The sequence below is a fragment of the Crinia signifera genome, chromosome 11, assembly GCF_055691185.1.
Source record: "Crinia signifera chromosome 11, ASM5569118v1, whole genome shotgun sequence".
NCBI classification, from domain to species: Eukaryota; Metazoa; Chordata; class Amphibia; order Anura; family Myobatrachidae; genus Crinia; species Crinia signifera.
This window is the reverse complement of record NC_139227.1, coordinates 37600181-37621839: the sequence shown is the minus strand read 5'-3', so window position 1 is coordinate 37621839 and position 21659 is coordinate 37600181. Positions and strand designations below refer to the sequence as shown.

Genomic DNA, 21659 nt, shown 5'->3' with positions numbered 1-21659 from the left:
TTCATCGTGCATACACATGAAACGATTGGTACACATCGTTAACGATTGGTCGCTGATCTTTCTGCATGCAGGAAAGATCAGCGACCTCTACCAACGACCGTCGGGTACGCGCATCGTTCGATATATCGTTCATACACACGGAACGATTTGAACGATTGGTCTTTTCGATCGATCGGGAACGCCCAGATCTTTTGCCAAATCTATCCGTGTATACCCACCTTAACTGTAAATCCAGGGATACTGAACTACCACAGTGCTGTGCGTCTGTACAGAGGATGAGTGTGGGAGATACTGTATAATGTGAATCAGCCAATAATGACACCAGCATTCCTGTGAGTAGAATACAACTTTGTAGGACATACGTGTATGCTATGCACCCAGCAGTACAGCAAGCCAGGCGCATATGCCAGAGGCGTAAATGTACAGGTTTCAGTCGCATCCTTTGCGGAATAGATTGGAAAATGTGCGCAGATACTAATGAGTATCAATCCAAGCTTACATATGTTGAGGTCTCTTCTGTGAGGCAGTGGTGTAAGTTCGTCATAGTTGCCCGGAGGCAAGATGAAAATTGGTGCCCCCAAATACCTCAACCATTAAGGTGTCTGTCTCCAGTTAGACAGGTCGCGGGTTCTAATAGAAGGTGTGAACCTTGCAAAAATTATGTTTTGAGGAGGAGTCAGCCGCAGACTTTCAATTAACTGGGCAGTACGGATGGTGTAATGGTTAGCATTACTGCCTCACAGCACTGAGGTCATGGGTTCAATAACCACCATGGCCCTAACTGTGCGGAGTTTGTATATTCTGCCCTTACTTGCGTGGGTTTCCTCTGGGTACTCCGGTTTCCTCCCACAATCCAAAAATATACTGGTAGGTTAATTGGCTCCCAAAAATTAACCCTAGAATGTCTGTGTGTGCGTGTACATGTGGTAGGGAAAATAGATTGTAAGCTCCACTGGGGCAGGGACTGATGTGAATGGTCAAATATTCTACTATTACTGCTAATAAATAAATAAATTAACTGATTCGAACTTGCAGGGGAGGAGAGGTGCCACCTTGGGAGCAGGAGCCCGGCGGCAGGTGACTCCATTGCCTCACAGAGTTACGCCTATGCTGTGAGGCCGATCAGTGTGAGGATTGGGAAAAAGATGGAACAGTATGGACTCTGGAATGATATACCAGCTCCGGGCATCAACTTGTGTCAATGTGGAGCTCTCTCTAGCACATCCCCGGTTACGGTACAACAAATGGTGCTGGGAGATGTACTCTGGCCAATGGGGCTGACAGTGAGGCAGGTGGTTGGGTTACGCGTATATCTGGTACTACCATAAAGAGATAAGTCAAATGGAACAGCAGGCCAGGATGCATCAGAACGGGAATCAGCTGCAGCCTGTGGAAACTGGCTAGGGCTGCACAAAAGGCAGGGAGATGCTTTGTACAGGAATCTTCCTCTATGGTTATTGCAGCCCAGGCTGGCAGGCCCAGGCAGAGAATACTCCTCCCAATGTTGTGGCCTGTAGTGTCTGTGACTGACAGGTAGAACTTCCAATAAGCCACAGATTGCAGTTGGCTCACTGGTAGTGGTGGCTCCAGAGGAGGGGCTGCAAAAAAGTACAAAATTCAAATAGAGAAGTAATGCCAACTGCCAGTGAGTCAGTTTGGAATGGCAGTTGGTGGCTGTGGATTTGGCTCCCCTATTAAATTTTGAACTGTGCGGTAGCCCCTCCTCTGGAGCCTCTGCTGCTCTTTGATATTAACCAGGGGTTGCTTACCCTCCCAGAATGGCTAGCAACCATCCCGGATAACGCCCCCCCATCCCCCCACGGCAGCTTTAAATTACTGCGATTTGCAGCTTTTTGGGGAGGAGTGGGGATAAATATGCAAATCACATTATTTAGCCATGCCCCCTGCTCGAAGACCCACGAATTGCGGGATTTGCCGTGCTGCGGACGGGGCTTTATGATGTCTACATCAAGCCCCGCCCCCAGAAGTGCTATTGACAGTCTCTTCTGCGGGGTTCTCCCAGAAAAGAGACTTAAAAAGTAGGCAACCCTGGTATAAACCCTTCCAAGTCCTACGTCTAGTGAGGCTCAACAGCCCTAGCGCTAGTAGCACATCCAATGGTGAGCCACTTTAAAATAAGAACATTAACATCATTCAACATTCAATGTAGCCCATTTTTGAATTGTAAAAAAAAAAATTTGGTCTGCAAAAGGTAAAGCGAGATGGCGGATTTTACTTGGGGGTCTGCAGTCCCCTGATGGTTACTTTTCTCTGAAGAGGAGACGGCAAGGGCCAATTTATTACTGGTATAGGGGAGATGGTATAATGCATCCAGAATTGCAGATAACATTTATTTTTGCAATTGCCAGTAAATCATCAAACTTTTGGGGCGAAATGTGCTACGATGGGAGTTCTAGTTCACATGGGATGTTGCTATGGACAACAACCAATCAGAATCTACCTCTTATTTATTTAGAACCTGCTAGAATGTAATAGATAGTATCTGATTGGTTGCCCACAGCAACATCGCATCTGAAATAGAACTGCCATCTTAGTAAATTTCCTCCTTTGTCCAATTTTTTTTTACTGCTATGACATCTCACAGTGGATCATGTGACAGTCACCGCCCACCTTCATAATGGAATGAAGTGTTAGTGCTTTGTAGTAGAAGAGGAACATACAGAACTGAGAAATTCCACTGGGCTCCTTTAGATAAAAGACAGAGTGAAATGTATACGCAGCACATCAAACACCATAAATTGCTTAGGGGCCAGGGGGGCCCCCACTGACCAGCAATATACACGCTGCGTGACGGATACGTCTGATTTTCCACTCTATATAATTACTGTGGAGCCCCCACCCCACTGAGATAACAGCTTAAGAGTTTCCTCTGCTCTGGTATATTATTGACACAAGATCCATCGTTCCGCTTCGCAGGAAATCCCATTGCAATGAAATATATATATACATATGTGCTGCGGATCTGGGGACCTAGGTTGGATCTGTCAGAGCTTACTAATCCCAACACTCCATTGTAATTTATCTGTAGTGAGAGTCAGACGCAAGTGGGGGGGAAGCGTCACTGCTCTCGGTCATGTCAGATGGCCGCAGGCCATTTCTGCTGTATGTTCTCCATACTATCTTCAAAGGAAATAATCGGCCATACAGTGGGAGTGACAGGCAATCAGCGTTTGGCGGCGGTAGTGGGGGGGTGGTTAGACATACACAGGCATGTTGAGACTGTCTCTGCCGCTAGGAATTTGCTTGCACCCGGAGAGCGAGGGTACGACTCAGACCCAGATTCTCTAAGCTTCAAAAGTGATAAAATGGAGAGAGATAAACAGCCAGCCAATCAGCTCCTACCTGCCATGTCACAGACTGTGTTTGAAAAATGTCAGGCAGGAGCTGATTGGCTGGCTGTTTATCACTCTGTATTTGATCACTTTTGAAGCTTAGAGAATCTGGCCCCCAATGAGGGCCGTATTCTCTACCCCGTCCGATGTTTGGGGTTTGCGCATCCCAGTTTTACAGTTATAATAGTAATGCTATCACAATACGCCTAATTTGTGCACAATGGCGAATACTGCGCATGTGCCATGATTACAATGCACGAGGAAGCCGCTGCTATCCTGCTCGCACTGAGAACTTTGTTGCAGAGTGATTGACAGGAAGGGGCCTTTTGAAAGTGCTAATAAGGATCTTTTAGTAAAATATTAAGGGATAAACAAACTCAGATGGAAGTTGTATTGCAGATGGGATGTTGCCCCTAGCAACCAATTAACTTCTACTTCTTATTTATTTAGCACCTTCTAGAAGATAACAGAATCTGATTGGTTGCTATGGTCAACATCTCATCTTTAATAGAACTTCCATCTTCCATCTGAATTTACCCCAAAGTATCCCCCAAATGTACTATAGCTTTTATTGGTGGCTGCAGATTTTCCAAGCTACAGAATACTAAGCAGTCTGGAGGTTGGTCTCTATAGGATAACACCATCTCCAGATGGCATTACCCTCTAGTAGCCCATGGGCTTCTATTTAATAAAACTTTGCGGACAGGGATACTCTGGCTCCCTCTCCATTGGCTGCAGTAACACATGCGTATTGGCGCCTGGGAACATGAACCACAAAGCATTGTGATATAGTTACTCTGCCACCCTACCTACAGCTGTTTGCAAGGTCAGGCTCTTTTCTGAGCTTTTCTGAGATTGCTAGTAAATTTGATTTAAAAATGTGGAGTGTGATAAATATGCCTATAACTGCCAAATACATGTGCCCCTAACTGTCAGTGAAATGTGCTCCTGCCTGTCAATGCCCCAATTGGAAGGGATTGAGACTGTCACACCCTGCCAGCAGTGAACTACAGAGTGCACCCCAGCTGGTTGTCTCGAATGGTTCCTTTGCAGGCAGGATGTGCTTCACATAGATGTTTTGATACACTTTATATCTGCATTGGGCCCTTGTACGGTTCAACTCCCACAATATAACCCTCGTAGTGCGCCCAACATGGCTGCCTCCTCTGCTACACTTGTGGATGGGATGAAAAATACATGAACCTGACTGTCTTATTGGGACCCTACTCTACATTGCAATCACCCCATTTGGTATAATTTCTTCTATGGGTAAGCTATTCCACCCAGGGTAACCTTTGCAGGGTAACCTACGCAGTGCGCCCAAGATGGCTGCCTCACCTGGTACCTTGTTAGAGTGGTATACACAACTTGTGGAAGTTATTATCCAAAATGTCTGCACCAACACTACATTATGCCTACAGTCCTGTCAAGGCTATATTTTATGTCTATGTGATTTCCCTATTACTGTACTACCCAAATCCTCTGTATTTTGTGCATTGTTTTGATGTCCGTAAAGCACTTTGAGTCCTGTTGGAGAACGTGCGCTATATAAATAAAACTTACTTACTGTCAAGTTTGATTGCAGAATGCTACAACTATGCATCTCAGACTTACAGATGGAGCGCCTCTCATGCAGCTCCAGGGCTCGCCAGAATGCCCTTACTGGCGAGGGCTGGCAGAGAGGCTCTCTATCTGACTGGGATGCGCAAGCATCTCACACACACGCGCATCCCAGTCACTCAGCGGCAGGGAGTGCAAATCCTGCCCGTCTCCGCATCAGGGAGAAGGGCAGGGATAGGGGGCGGTGTGGGGAGGCGGCGGAGAGCTCCGTCGGAATGGGGCGCCCGCTTCCGGCGGCTGGCTGGGGCTAGCGGAGGCTGGTGATTCTATCGCCAGCAGCCGGCTAAATGAACAGCGCTACATCTGTAGAACAAGCACAGAACTGGGTTAGGGGAGACTCCCTGCATTACCCCTGTACAATTAATACCAAAGAAACCTGAAACTATTTCTTTCTGACTAATCTCTCTCTCTCTCTCTCTGCCTTACAGGTCACCAAGATGTTGGCGGTGGTGGTTGTACTGTTTGCACTCCTTTGGATGCCCTACCGGACTTTAGTCCTAGTGAACTCATTCATGGAAAATCCATACTTAGACCCTTGGTTTATTCTCTTTTGCCGTGTCTGTGTCTACGCTAACAGTGCAATTAATCCCGTCATCTACAATCTTATGTCACAGAAGTTCCGCAATGCCTTTAAGAGGTTGTGTAAGTGTGGTCAGGTGGAGAGCCAGAGAAGAAGCATGTACATGACCACCAGTAACTACAACATGAGGAGGGATTCTGCTAACATCAGAGGGGAGAAGAAAGAGAAGCCACCATCGGAGAACCCTGCCGCTGTACCGGAGCAAACCAACAAGGCCAGGGTGGAAGGGGAATTGTATTATAGTGTTGTTTAACATTACATTGTGCCCTAGTTCGAGGTTTATGTAACTAGCAGTGGTGCCGGTATACAGTAGGGCCAACAATGACTACACGACTACATTCTCATTGTCATGACAAGAAACAGAGGCTAAGACCAGACCGTAGACCGTGATTTCTAGATCACCGAGAATCCTGGCATCTGCACAATCCTATGTTGGATGGAAGACCGGGCTTTAAAATGAGTTTGCATTACAGGTATGGACACCACGTTCTTTGTCCCCAAGTTTTTATCCACCAGAAACGCGCTTGAACTGAACTGATAATGTTGTAAGTGACCATGTTGAAGACTTGCTATGACCATTTACCTACAGTACCACAACATAATGGAGAACCATTCAAATGGATGGTGATATCTTGACAGCAACCAAATCTAATGCTCAACCCTACATCTCATCCTGTCATTGTGTCCCTCAGTTGGTCCCAGGGAAGACCATGATAGACATTAGTGTTACATACAAAGTGCAGAGCGTGATATCTGTGAATAATGGAAATAAATTGCATCATTATGTTTATGCCATGCTGGAGAATTATTCAGCAAATGTTCCTAAAATATAAACTTTTACCACTTTAATTCTAAAATGTATGGTCAATGGAAACATTAAGAACAGTGCAACAGAACAAAATGGCCGTCGGTTGTGGTATATTGTGCAACAAACAAAAAATAAAGTACAATCCCGCCACCAAAGTCTTACATGTGTTCTGAGTATGTAATACTGATAAACAGAAGTGTATTCAGATCCCTTCAAATATCTTCTTAAAAGTGTGATGAGTATCTATGAGGTAACCTACCATGTTTGGTGGTCGCAGTGTAGCGTGAAAACACCGATTCCAAATAATGATCTGTCTATAGTTGTCCCAGGTCTCATACCCCAATGCTAGGCAGTGTGCGTACAGAGATTCTGATTCTCCGTGGCTTCCAGAGCCACGGAGATGTGGTGAGATTGTGCATCAGTACATGGAAGCAGCAGCGACAAGCATTAGGTCCACACCACTAGGTCGACATGCATTAAGATCAACATGACTGAAGGTCAATATGGGGTAATTCTGATAGGGTCATTAAGTCGACACAAGCATTAGATCGACATGTGGAAGGTCGATAGTCAAAAGGTCAACATGGGGTTTTTCCTTTTTTTTTTACCCGAATGCTGACATGGACACTAAAAAAGTGCACTGCGGCACTCGCCATGATTCGGGTGCTGTGCCTCGTGATGCTCGGCACACTATTTTATTCTTCTACCATGCCCTGGTGGATGGTAGGGCATGAAATACCGCCTGTCAGCACATGTCGGCTCAAAAAAAAAAAGTGAAAAGCACCATGTCGACCTTTCCCATGTCGACCTAATGCTTGTGTTGACCTAATACTTGTGTCGACCTAATTATCCTGTTGATCTAACCCCATGTCAACTTTCAGTCACATCGACCTTCAAGTGTGTCGACGTAGTGGTGTCGACCTAATGCTTGTAGACCTAGTGACCGTATCCCGACACCTCCTGTATGTGCTGCATGTGTGGATACTTGGCGACACCATTGGTTGCCCAACACAGGTCCCACCAAGATACCAGGAAATCAGAAGACGGAGAATCTGGCTACTTCACACTCAAAATGGAGGCCTCTGTCTTGGGAAACTGAGGAGCCATTCTGTGGCTGAGTGCTGCCAAAAGGTAAGCAGCACAGCAGTTCCCTGTGTGGGGGGAGAGGAATGATGATGATAAAGAGGGTCTCTACTGTGACATAATGTGTATTAGGGTCTCTATTGTGTGGCATAATTTGTATACTGTGCAGCATTATGTGAATAAAAAGTACTACTGGGAAGTAATGCTTATAAGGGTCTGTACTGTGTGATATAACAAGTACAGTATATGGGCTCTACTGTGTGACATAATGTGTATAAGAGGCTCTACTGTTTGTGGTAACCAGGGCCGGCGCTACCCACTCAGCAGCTCCTGCAAAGCAGGGAGGCACCATGCTGAAAAGGCGCTGTGTCCCTCCCTGCTCTGCTAAAGCTGCCTCAGCCCTCACTTGCACACTGTCACTGCCTCCTGCACGCTGCCCGCAGCGCCTGTCTGACAGCGGGCGGGCGGCAGTATAAAGAGCTGCTCCCTGCACCGCGCACACAATGTCCTCCTCCTGCGACCTGCCCCCTCTTCCTCACGGACACTTGCGCTGAGGCATGAAGCGCTGTCTGTGAATGCCTGGATGACATTTCATGTCTGCCCCCATGATCCGCCCCCTACCCATTGCTCCCTGTGTCTGTCAGCTGTCAAACAAATGACGAACAGGTAGCAGCGCTGCCCTTCCTTTCCTATTCTCAGTGTGCTGTGCCACTGCCACTGCCAGTCCTCACCACTCCGCCCCCTCTATCTCCTCCCCTCTTCTTCCATCTCCTCCTTCTCTCCCCTCCTTTCCCTCTCAGTCACGAGAGGGGTGTAATGGCATCCTCAGCGTCCTGCCTACGCAGATAGAAGGGGAGGGACTGCACAAGAGTTAAACAGCAAAAGAACATTGAGTCTTTTATTATACATGTTTACAACAATTTGTTTAATACTTGTAGATTTTTTTACTATTAATTTAGACACTTTTTAAATAATGGGCTGGGTTATGTGCCTAAAGGTGGCCATATACGCTGCAAAAGCAGCATGCGATGTGATGTGTGCTCCTGCAGGCATCGCACAGTACAAAAAGTATGTGCTGCACATACTTTTTGTACTGCTTTCGGATCGCATCGCACACACATTGCATGCATGCCGTGCGATGCGATCTAGCACATAATGTATGTGATTCTCGCCGTGTGTATGGGCACCTTTAGTGCCTGGAACATTTTGTGGACACAGCACTGAGATGGTGTATGCCTACATGTACATGCACCCGAGATCCTCCATAGGATCGCATGTTGCATACACTCCCACAATCGGGCTGCAGCTTGTTGCAATGGCAATGTGAAAGGGCGCAAAATTTATGGTTTGCAGGAGGGCGCCGGACACCCTAGCACCGGCCCTGGTGGTAACGTTTATAAAAGGCTCTACTATGGCGTATTATGTATAGGGGCTTTACTGTGTGGCATAATGTGTATAAGGGGCTCTACTTTGTCACATAATCTGTGTAAGGGGCTCGACTGGCGTAATATGTATAAGGAGCTCTACTGTGTTGTATGACATAAATACCAGAAAGTACTGTGTGGTGTAATGTGAATAATGGACACAGCTGTGCAGAGTAATGTGATTTTGTACATTCTGGTTTCCATGTCCCTTCCCATGGAGCCATGCTCCTTTTATTTTATCTAAAGTTGAGATATGTAAGGGAGGGGGACCAGTTCTCTTTCTGGCACATGGCACCAAAATGTCTAGTTACTGCTCTGTCCTCAAGGCACCCTAGGGGAGGATTTCAACTGGGTACAAGGTTTAGCAGACCTCACGCCAATTTTGGAATATAGTGGATGTGCGTGATAAAAAAATAAACGAAAACATGCACCTCCAGTTGTCTTTGCATCTTTCGGTGGTCTCCCCTCCATCTTCCCAATGGGGAGTGGTTTGCTGAAAGGTGAAGGGGATGCTGGGAGGCTCGTGGACTGTTGAGAGTAAGGAGCCTTTTTTTGCATATGGTGCGCAGTTGCAGGCTGAAACACGCCTCTGTTTGAGTCACCATTCCCCTGTTACCTCCCACTAACAGCTCCTGTCAATTATTTGCAAATAAATCCTTCATGCCACCACTGCTACAATCCCATCGTGGCACATGCACTTGCCACGATGGGATCATTCCCCTGTACAATGGGCCTAATACAGCAGCAGACAGTGCCGGCACACGAGATGCAGGCGGTTAGAATACGGACGCCGGATCCATTCAGTCTTAGTAAATTCCCCCAACAAGTAAAACATCATTCTAGTGCTATTTTGGACCCATCTTTCGCCAACTATGGATTTCCTGCACCATCTCATCTCTCTCCCCTGCAGCTCAATCCCATTGGCTTTTACAGGGCAACGCCGATCTGAGGTGGGCGTTACCCACAGCATTCTGGGCTTGGTGCATATGTGGCCATGGCCAAACCTCCAAAAACGGTATGTAGGGATGCATTTAAAACATTGCTGCATCTCACCAAGGGCCAGATGCACGAAGCTTCAAAAGTGATAAAATGGAGAGTGATAAACAACCAACCAATCAGCTCCTGTCTGACATTTTTCAAACACAGTGGCCCTTATTCTGATTGAGTTGGATGGCTCTGAATGCAGCCGGCCAGCCAATGGTTGGTGTTTGCGCATGTGCGGAGGCGTATCTGCGCATGTGCGAACGCCTCACACGTACGAACATGGCGTGAGTTCCATGCAGAAAATGATCGTACAGAACCATCAGATCAGGGGGGTGGAGAGGGGGCGTGAAGGGCTGTTTTGGTTCATTAACATATGTGTACGTCCCGCATTTCATGGGCGTATCCATGAAAACGCTGGGCGTACGTATAGTAATGTGGCCGTGACGCACGTGTGGGGAGCGGACAGCTGACATAGCCGGATGTCTGCTGCCCGCCCATATCCCTGCTTTCATTCGGACAAATGACCTAGTAATCTGGAGCACGACCATCGGAGGATGGGGGAGGTACCCACAGATGGAGGAGGTGTTCACATGAAACATCTACTCGCGGTCCATTCGGTCGGCATCATTCGGACGGTGTGAGCGATCCATACGGTAGGCGGGGCTAAGAACACTCGGTTCCTGTCCAAAATATGCATCAGTCCAATCCAACTAGAGTGTGACATTACAGGTAGGAGCTGGTTGGTTATCACTATGAAATGCTGGGGGACAGAGTAGAGCATGGTGCCATAGTTTTTCTGACAGGGAGTGCTAAATCTGCATCAGGGCATGCTGGGAAGTGTAGTTATACAAGGAGTGTCACACGTTGCCTATCTCTGGAGTAAAAATTAGTCCCTCACACTTGGAAACGCAGCTATTCAAAAATAAGTTACTAAAGTGGAAACTCCAAGAATTGGAAATCAGTTGTGTAGCCATGAGTGCCGAGGGGAGGGTACGGATTACCCATGCCTGAGCTTGTTGGAGGGGGCCAGCGGGGACTCGGGTCAGCTGCAGAGGAGACAAATGAACCCCGCTTTGCATCTCAACAGCATTTTCTTTCACATGCCCCCAGTACCTGGGCTCAGCTCTCGGTGGTCCTATGTGTAGAGACAAAAGATCCGATACAGCTTTGTACACAATCCGCAGTGCGCGAGCTCTCCATGCGGCCACAGGCAGCGACAGCCTATGATCGCAGACCGTACGCTGGTTGATTGACAGCTTGCCGGCATTTGCGGACGGCACCCCAGTGTTTTCTGGGATTCCCACCAAAAACCGTTGACGAGCCCGAACGTTGGGAGGGAGGGACGCTGACATCATCAGTGGCCTTGATGTCCCCACTGCCATCGCAGTAACTCTTGACTTATGCAGCGCTGCACACGGCGGGCTGGAAACCTATTCCATGGCGAGTGATCTAGAATGGATTTCCCCCTCCTCGCACCCATTCGCAGCCATGCACTGGGGCGGGAATTAACTCTGGCAGGGAGGGAGCTGATGTATCGTAGGGCAGAAAAAAGTAGCAGTCCTGCGATCAGGTCTGAATCGGCCCAATAGAACTCTGCCAGCATAGTTCAATTCTCTGTAGGCGTCATGCCCTTTAGAAATGGTTTCTTTACGGGAAATTTACTAAGATGGGAGTTCTATTCCGGATGGGATGTTGCTATCGGCAACCAATCCGAATCAACTTCTTATTTATTTAGATGATGATCATAGATCCCATCTGAAATAGAACTCCTGCTATATCTTAGTAAATTCCCCCCTTCGCCTCTAGTTTGTGTATATTGTACATCGGAAGCTGCTCGAGTTCCCATGGCAAAATAACGGTTACTCTACACCCACAGCCCCAAACTCCTGTGACAAAGCCACATTAACTGTACCGCATTTCCAGGCCATGCCGCCAGTCTTTTAGTACAATACCCAATTAACCGAGAGACGTCCGTCCAACCTTGTTGCATTCAAATGATTCGGATGACATTAGTATGACCTGCAGAGGATGTCAGTCATTCTTCTGCTACCGTATGGCTGCAAAACAGCATTCTCCTCTGCCTGAGCCACGTTCCCTGCCAGATAAACACAACGTGATGTCATATTACATAGGGATCACTGATCCTGAATACGTGCAGGGGGTAGATGGCATTTACAGAACATTACTTATAATTGCATCATGCTCAGTCCAACTTCCGTCATGCACATACTGAGTGTGGATACATGTTTCATAGGGATCCAGGATCCTTATACCACAGAGACCTTTACGCTGCCTCCAATGCTGCAGTCCGGTCTAACATGAAACGGGTCATACGGTCGACATGCATTGGGTTGACCACTGAAGATTTCTTAGGTTGACTAATGAAATAGATCAATAGGGCTAAGGTCGACAGGGTTGCAAGGTCGACGTAAGCATTAGGACAATGGGAAGGTCAACAGAGAAAAGGTTGACATGAGTTTTTCACATTTTTTTTAGACGACAGGCGGTATTTCATGCCTTACAATCCTTTAGGGAGTGGAGGGAGAATAGAATGTGTGCCGAGCGCAGCGAGCCATGCGAGGGGACGCGGGACACTTTAATGGTGTACATGTCAACTATGTCAGCATTGGGGACAAAATATAATTAACATGAAAAACTGTCATGTCGACCTTTTGACTGACAACCTTGCCATTGTCGACCTTGTATTACAATACCCATGGGTAGTGTGGGTATATACATGGGTAGTGTGGGTATATTGTACATGTACATGTAGAATTGGTTTACTTGTTTATGCTGCACTTAATCTCCATAAGCACGCCTGGTGACTGGTTCATTCCTATTGATGTCAGCAGTCGTGATTCTGGTTCCGTCATCTTCTTTGATGTCTGCACTCAGGGACTGGTCTTCCGTGTTGGCTTCCCATATCACATTACCACAATTCCACCACATATTTTGTCTTTTCCTCCTCCACATGTATTGTGTCTATGGTTTACATAATGCAGCAGTGAGGATCCCAGACTCATTGGCCAATAACACTCTATAGTGATACAGAGTTCAAATGATCTTATCTGTGCAATTTTCATATACAGTACTGTATGTATGTTATGTTCAAGCAGTCCTTTTTGATCTCTGGGAGATCGTTCTTTGGATTGTGTATATTTACGCCCCAATTTCAGGATACTTTAGATCTGAATATATCTCTGCTACGGGCGTCTGGAAATCCATCACTCCTTGGGCTAGATTCTCTAATACCCCTTTTACACCAAGGAATAACCCAGGTTGGACCCAGGTCGGACCCAGGTCAGCGTTGGTGTAAAAGGAGCCAACCCAGGTCCAGTAACACTGGTCTCCTACCCAGGTCCTGACCAGGGTTGAACACTGGTTGGACCTGGGTCGTGGGCGGTGTAAATGGTCCTAACCCAGGTTGGGACATCCGGGTAGTGCTGCAAGGATACCAGAAGTGCTGGACGCCCTTCCACAGTTTGCTGCAGTGGCAAAAGACAGCAGCCAGGAAGGATATGGGCAGTGCACACAGAAATCATAATTGGATGCAGTATAATTTATATTTTTTGGGGGGGGGCGAGGGAAGGGGGGCTGGGGAGAGCACATGGGTGATGTTGCACTTTTATACCGCTATGTGTGCTTGAGAACTGAATAAAACGTTTTGAAAAATATTTCACAAAATAAACAAACCAACATTTTTCAATGCTAACTAGTCATGTCTTTTAATTTTTATTTTAAATCATTGTGGGAAGGTTGGCTGGCAGTTTATCAGTCCTCAAATGGACATTTTTAATGTCATCCATAGGGAAAAGCAGGGCTGACCCAGGTTCAGTGTAAATGGCGCAGACCTGGGTCTGACCTGGGTCACAGTGCTGTGTAAATGGGGTATGAAGCTGGGTCCAACCCTGGAAACTCCTGTGTTCAAAGACCAGGGTCCGACCAGGGATTTTGGTGTAAAAGGGGTCTAAGCTTCAAAAGTGATAAAATGGAGAGTGATAAACAGCCACCCAATCAGCTCCTACTTGCCATGTCACAGACTGTGTTTGAAAAATGTCAGACAGGAGCTGATTGGCTGGCTGTTTATCACTCTCCATTTTATCACTTTTGAAGCTTAGAGAATCTGGCCCCTTGTGAGAGTCCCTGATGAAGACCGCTTATCAGTTAGACTGTTCGCATCGCCTAAGTCAGGCATGTCCAAACTATGGCCCTTCAGCTGTTGTGAAACTACACATCCCAGCATGCCTTGCCATAGTTTTAGCATTGCCTAGTAGCAAAACTGTGGCAGGGCATGATGGGACTTGTAGTTTCACAACAGCTGGAGGGCCACAGTCTGTGACACCTAAAACAGTTTTTACCAAATCACTTTATTGGATTACATCATTTGTTTTTTAAAGATTTCTGCAAATTATAAAACCAGTCCAGGGTTGAGGATGACATGGAAATCTATTTGATTAAATGCAAAGAACAACATCTTACCGGTACCAATGATTTTTTGATAGGTTGCACGTTACCAATTAGACAGTGACATGGGCACAGCCAAATTACTTCTGATTAAGTCTGAAAGGTCCGCTGAGCAATATCTCTGTATCTATCTCATATAAAGTGCACCTGTCATTTACACGCAATAGAAGCAGCCAAGTTACTGGCGAGAATCCGGGCATCGCCGAGATACTGACGGCTGGATTCTCATTCATATTACTTCTGAAGTGCAATTCTTAAACATGCCTCATATTCATTTACCAGAAAGGAGACAAGAGGCGATTACAAGCGACTCCTAACTGCAAAGGTTCTGAAAGACCCAGAAAAGCACCAAAATATCATTCTTCCAAACATGTTATGTCTAGGAATGTTTTACACATCTGCTGCTTCTGCCATACAATTTCCTCCTTTTAGGAATGGTCCGTTCTCTCCTGTACACGGTAGCCGGGTTGACGCTGTTAAGTTCGATAGTTACAGGTTCGACCGCTCTTGGTCAAAGGCGCCTAGTTAGGCATCTAAAGATAGTCGATGGCTGTAGTGGGTAAGTTCCAGGTGACCAATGGGAGGCAAAGGCAGGGGTTAAAGTGAGGGAGAACAGGGTGGGACTGAGTTCCACCAACTCTAATGATAGGGGGAACTGAGTTCCACCTCTACCACAGTCCTGAACAGTAATTCCAACAGAAAAGCCTGGTCCCAGTGGCTTCTTTTTCTGGCAAGGCATATGTAATGTAAAGTTAAGATGAACTGTGGACATTAAATGTATAAGGGGCATTACTGTGTGATTTAATATGAATCAAGGGCACTACATGCGGTGTAATGTGTACACGATTGTGCTACCATGTTTTGTGGGACCATTATCCATTTATGGGTGGTAGGGCACAAATTCCATGGCACTGGTCTAGGCTCTGCCTAATGGTGGTGGGCAGTGTTAGGGGAACGGAGTTCCACAACCTCTCCAGGACCACTTTAAGCCCTGGGCAAAGGTATAGCAAACAAGTAAGCTTTATTTCCAGCTGACTTCTTGCAAAGAATACCATTAACCGATCAAATATAACAGTTCATCTTACTTGAAGGTAGCAGTGCAAACAGGAGGAGTATTCACAGCAGTATCAGTGTGCAAAGGTGCAGCCTCTCCCAGAGATTACCATCTACTAACTCATCTGGCCTGGTTTTTCTACCTTAGCTCAGTGGTTTCCAAACTGTGTGCCTAGGCACCCTGGGGTGCTTCACCACTCTTGCAGAGGTGCCTTGGGTTGGTGGTCTAAGACCATAGGCAAATGCAGGGGGGTTTCTGATTGAAAACAATAGCACTGGTATATCATATGATCAATACAGCTGCCACCACATCATGCAGTGTAAGGGACAGAGCCAGGGCCGGCGCCACCACTAGGCAGCGACGCGCCTGTCCCTGCACTCAGTCACAGTATGAGAGAGAGGGACTGACTGAGACAGTGTGCCAATAAAGTGACCAGGTATGCACGGTGGCCGGGGGGTGTCTGGGGTGTTGTCCATGGGGACCAAGGTGCTGCTGGTCGTGGATGAGCTGCACACAGACTAATAAGAGTGGCCACTGGGGAGGGGGGCATGAGAGGCTGACAGGGTACTGGGAGAGAGGGTGGCAGGGCATGGGAGGGTCACAGGGCATATAAGGGAAGCAGGAAGCAGGGCACTGGGGGTGATGATTACATTAATATGGGGGGGGGGGGCAAAAATGTTGTGCCTAGGGGTGGACTGACCCCTAAATTCGCCCCTGTCTTCTAGAGGGTGCTAAATAAAGAAGTAGCTTCTGATTGGTTGCCCACAGCAACATCACATGTGAAGTAGAATAAATTCCCCCCTCAGTGTGTATGTACCTTCTAGAAGTGCCACTTTTAGTATTATTTTTATTGTGCAATTTTAGCCCACTGCCAGTGGCGTAACTAGATACATGTGGGCCCCATAGCAAAAGTTTGTAAGGGCCCCTATTTATCACGTAATGCTGAAAAATATATACAGCACATGTAACTTTGACAGGCAAAGTGGGCCCCTCTCAGCTCTGGGCCCCATAACAGCTGCACCCCCTGCACCAATGGTAGTTACACCCTTGCCCACTGCTAAGCCATGCCCCTCACTTCATCGAGGCACCGATAAGTGTGCCTCCCAAACTATTTTAAATACTGCAAACTGCTAAAATAATATAAAGAAAATAGTTATGACTCCGAATATGTGTAATAGATATATTTTTTGTATTATTTTAAACAGAATGACAGGGGAAGCACTGCCTCCTCTGTCTCCCCTGACTGCACGTCCCTGGTTGAGACACTGTCCCACTACAGTAAACTACTACCGTTAGTTCCACCTCTGTAAAAATCAGCCCTCCTACACCTATTATTATGAAGTGAATTACAGCTCCCCCTGGTGGCTGAGGGGTTAAGCGCTTCAAGCTAAGAAGTGGCGCCCTACAGTATATTGGCATGGTGATGCTAGAGGAAGAAAAGGGGAGGAAACCCCCACCATACATTTAATTAAACAAATGTAATTCAAACTCACAACATGAAAGAGCTGCGCAGGCATGTACAGAATAAGAGATCACCGTTTATTAATTAAGTATTCTAGTCATTTTAATAAACCGGTTTATGAAATTCAGGCTTATCGCAGAAAAATTCTGTATGCTCTTCATTAATTTGTTTAATCATATTAGTCACACGAATTAAGGGAAGCCAGGAAAACAGAGGCAACAGGAAATATTGGCATATATTAACAAATGGCGTTACAGTGATTTATCTTCTAGGTACAGGTGATACTGAGACCTTCTTCCTTGATCTTCCATTTGCATGCTTAAAAATGTTACATTGGGCGAGATTCACCAAACTAAAAATGCCGTAAAAACCCTGTTTTCTGTTTTTTTACCGCATTTTCATATACAGCAAAGCCCCACCGCCGGGGCTTCACTGCGGGGGGGTTACGCCAGTTCTATATGGCGTAACCCCATGGAAGCCTATGGGCTTCCCTTTGCGTCCCCCGCCACACTGCCAGTCCGCGCTGCCCTCCCTCACCTGTGTCCGGGCAGCCTCCTGCTGTGCTGCCCGGACCAGTGATCTCCTCCTGCCTGCACTGCTTCTGGGTGCAGGGAGGAGGAAGAGGAGCCCTCTCACAGCCGGCTGAGGGTTCAGGGAGGGAGGGGGGACCTGCAGCACATCGCCGACCATCGCCTTTGCGTTAATAATCGCATATGTTACTGCATATGCGATTATTAACAATGCGAGTGCCGGCGATGTGCTGCGGGGGTTATTGGAGAATCCCGCCCATTATCTCTCACCCCAGTTGGGTAGCTGCTTGGAATGCGATAAAGTGGGGGGAGAATACCAACCAATAAGCTCCTGACATGTTACTGGGAGGACCATGGAGGTGAGAGGCCCCCGCACTTTTCATTTGTACTGGTCCCACACAAATTCCTATTGCAGCCATGGATGTTGAATCTCAGACACCACGCGCTGACATATTGTCCACGAAGGCGTTAAATGCACTATTTTGCAAGCTTGTCATGGTTTCTTTGTAAATGCTTCTTCTGACAGAACTGCTCCTCGCTAAATTCCCCTCAGAAATCTGCAGTTTGAGTCCTGCGAGCGGCACACATGGGACAGCTTTGTGAAATCCGTTTGCTCTCCAGAGATGAGGCTTCCAGCCTATGTTGCCATCTCAGCAGCGTGTGGTGTGCATAGAGACAGGCTCCACATACTGATGAGTTGGGACATAGAGAGGAATGCAAGGTAGAAGTATGCTGTGGAGGCTTTTTTTGCCAATGCATATGTTGCACTGCGCATGTGCTGCGATGGTCTATTGCAGTGGTTCCCAACCTTTTTTGTCTCCCGTACCCCTTGATTAGGCTTTTCATTTATGAGTACCCCCTCGTGAAATTTTCAGGGGCGTGGCCTAAAAAGGGGTGTGGCTTAACAGGGGCAAGTCATACTGGCAATGACGAGAAAAAAAAAAGTGCAACCACTTGACCACTATATAAGCTCAGCCCATTCTGCGGAGGGCATATAAAATAACAGAACCTTGTCAAATCTCTATTACTGAAGCAACAGACATTCCAACGGATCACGTTAGCCTTCCAATAGTGCCAGATACACATATGCCCCCAAAAGTGCCAGATACACATATGCTCCAATGGTGCCAGGTATGCCCGCACAGTGCCAGAAACGGGAATGCCACCACGGTGCCAGGTATGACCCCATGGTACTGGGTATGTGCCCACAGTGCCAACAATGCCCCTACAGTGCCAGCAACAAGTATACCCCCATAGTGCCAGCAACAAGTATGCCCCACAGTGCCAGCATTGCCCCACAGTGCCAGTAACAAGTATGCCCCACAGTGCCAGCAACAAGTATGCCCCACAGTGCCAGCAATGCCCCACAGTGCCATCAATGCCCCACAGTGCCAGCAATGCCCCACAATGCCAGTAACAAGTATGCCCCCACAGTGCCAACAATGCCCCACAGTGCCAGCAATGCCCCACAATGCCAGTAACAAGTATGCCCCCACAGTGCCAACAATGCCCCACAGTGCCAGCAATGCCCCACAGTGCCAGCAATGCCCCACAATGCCAGTAACAAGTATGCCCCACAGTGCCAGCAACAAGTATGCCCCACAGTGCCAGCAATGCCCCACAGTGCCATCAATGCCCCACAGTGCCAGCAATGCCCCACAATGCCAGTAACAAGTATGCCCCCACATTGCCAACAATGCCCCACAGTGCCAGCAATGCCCCACAGTGCCAGCAACGCCCCACAGTGCCATCAATGCCCCACAGTGCCAGCAATGCCCCACAATGCCAGTAACAAGTATGCCCCCACAGTGCCAACAATGCCCCACAGTGCCAGCAATGCCCCACAATGCCAGTAACAAGTATGCCCCCACAGTGCCAACAATGCCCCACAGTGCCAGCAATGCCCCACAATGCCAGTAACAAGTATGCCCCCACAGTGCCAACAATGCCCCACAGTGCCAGCAATGCCCCACAGTGCCAGTAACAAGTATGCCCCACGCCTGAGAAAAGACAAAATCCCTCCCGGCTACCCCCTCTCCCCTCGGCCACAGCAGAAGCACATAGTCAGCAAAATTTGTTACTTACATAAATGTAGGCTGAGCTGGCTCCAGGCTACCAAGCAGCGTGTGGAGTGGGTCTGCTGGCTGTCCTGCGCATAACCGCGCGGGTACCTCCCTCCTCTGTCCCCTGCTTGGCTAGTCTGGATCAGAGGAAGGGGGAGGCACTACCCGGCAGTCACCACTCGCATGTCACACACACAGTGCGACATGCAAATAGCTCCGCCTCCACGCCGGGTTCACTCTGCTATGAGTGGTCTCCCCACTCCGCTCCTTCATTTCAGCCGCGCAGACCAGTCCCCGCCCTGTGCGCCGCTCACAGACAGTCACAGCCGCCTGTCAGTCTACATATCAATGTGACAGGCGGCTGTGACTGAGCGCCGAGCGGGGCACATAATAAAACACAGTCTCCCTGCACGGCCGCCATTACAGGCAGGGCCGCGGCGAACCCCCCAGCGTGTGGACGCGTACCCCCAGGGGTACGCGTACCACAGGTTGGGAACCGCTGGTCTATTGCGATGTTGGTCCAGGTAACAATTTACTCGCAAAATGAGAGACAGAGAGCATTGGTGACAGGTGAAGGGGAGTGATAAACCAAATGCAGGTGCGTCGCGACCGCTTTGAGGGTGTGTCAAAGCTTGCAACTGGGATCCCTTGTGGTGTAGCAAAGGCTCCGGCATCTTTCTCCTGCGCCAATGCTGCATTATATATATGTGAAAGGGGTGAAAAGTTGTACTTTTCTTTCTGTATCTTTCAATCCAGATGAGATTTAGATTTGGTTTTAGCATACAAACTTTACTACCTTAAGGGTGAAATTTAATAGGATGAGAGATTCAGAAAGTGAGAGATTTGGTAAGAAATCTGCAGTTTTTTTAAAGCGGCAATCATTTACACTTCAAAATCAAACTGGGTGTAAATGATTGCCGCTTTAAAAAACTACCAAATCTCTCACTTTCTGAATCTCATCCTATTAAATCTCGCCCTGTGGGTGAGATTTAATAGGATAAGAGATTCAGTAAGTGAGAGATCTGGTAAGAAATCTCCAGTTTTTTTAAAGTGGCAATCATTTACACTGCAAAATCAAACTGGTTTTGCAGTGTAAATGATTGCCGCTTTAAAAAAACCTGGAGATTTCTTACCAAATCTCTCACTTTCTGAATCTCTCATCCTATTAAATTTCCCCCTAAGTGTCTAAAATGTATTTCAGCATTTTTCTAAATTCTACCCCAAAGGGGGTGAAAAGGGGGAAAATGTGTTGACATTAACATAATTATTTTCTTGGCTTACTGTCGATTACACTGTCTATTACACTGGGGGAATATACCTATTGAGACTGAAGCAAAAGGGATAACACATTCAATCTTTTATTGTTCAGTAGGTGTATATATTTTAGCAGCATGTAAATCTAGGTTTAAAAAAAAAACATTTTTTACCGATTTTTTTACAGATGATCTGTTTTTTTTCATTGTTTTTTTTTTTTTGTCATTTTAAATTGGAGGATAGTTAGGGACTTCTTTAGCATCCACCCAAGTCCACTCTTTGCTTCTACTTGAGTTGGTACGAGGTGCTTTAAAGTTTTCGTTAAGATCTATTTAAATCTTATATGGTTTTATACCATTAGTTTGTATACACCTTTTAGATATTTTTTCTAATGAAAAGTTTATTTTAGTTTTTCTTTGAACTATAAAACCTTGTATGATGATGACTGTACAAGTGATATCAAATGACAGATTAGCTAAAAGCAGAACTCTGGGATGCAATGGAGTCATCTGCCGCCGGGCTTCTGCTCCCAAGTGGGCACCTCTCCTCCCCTACAAGTTTAAAATAGTAAATTGATATCGCCAATGATATCGATCTGGGGCTGAGTTCCAGATAAGATTGGATGGCTTGTGCCTGTTCTCCTCCCTGTTGTACCTGCTGCACGGCACCAGCTCACAGATGGCTCAACCGCACCCTGATATTGTGCGTCATGTTGCCACCAATTGGCTCAGGTTCAAGCCCTTAACCGTGAGGTCCTCTGCTCCCATCAGATGACCGCTTCCAGTTTAAATGGCTGCCGTTCCCGGTAAATGTCTGCTATGCTATGACCTTGTCAGGCTGCAACTTTTCTCGCCTGCGATCACACAGTGTAATGCCTATGTATCATGGGTGCAAATAGATACGCACATGCACGTTACCTGTGAACAAATAGACACAGGTGCGACTTTTTTACAGCCAGGATGATGTACATCTGGACTGAC

At 47.1% G+C, this 21659-nt stretch overlaps 1 protein-coding gene across 3 annotated transcripts in view; it reads left to right on the top strand.

Annotated features, from left to right (window-relative positions):
• LOC146045264 (thyrotropin-releasing hormone receptor-like) overlaps positions 1–6936 on the top strand; it is a 42840-nt gene extending 35904 nt beyond the window's left edge. For all 3 annotated transcript variants that reach the window (XM_083164000.1, XM_083164001.1, XM_083164002.1), the window contains exon 4: positions 5402–6936. In XM_083164000.1, the coding sequence (XP_083020126.1) occupies positions 5402–5806 (405 nt within the window). In that variant the 3' untranslated portion in view covers positions 5807–6936. The remainder of the gene's footprint in view (positions 1–5401) is intronic.
• Positions 6937–21659: the final 14723 nt, after the last annotated feature.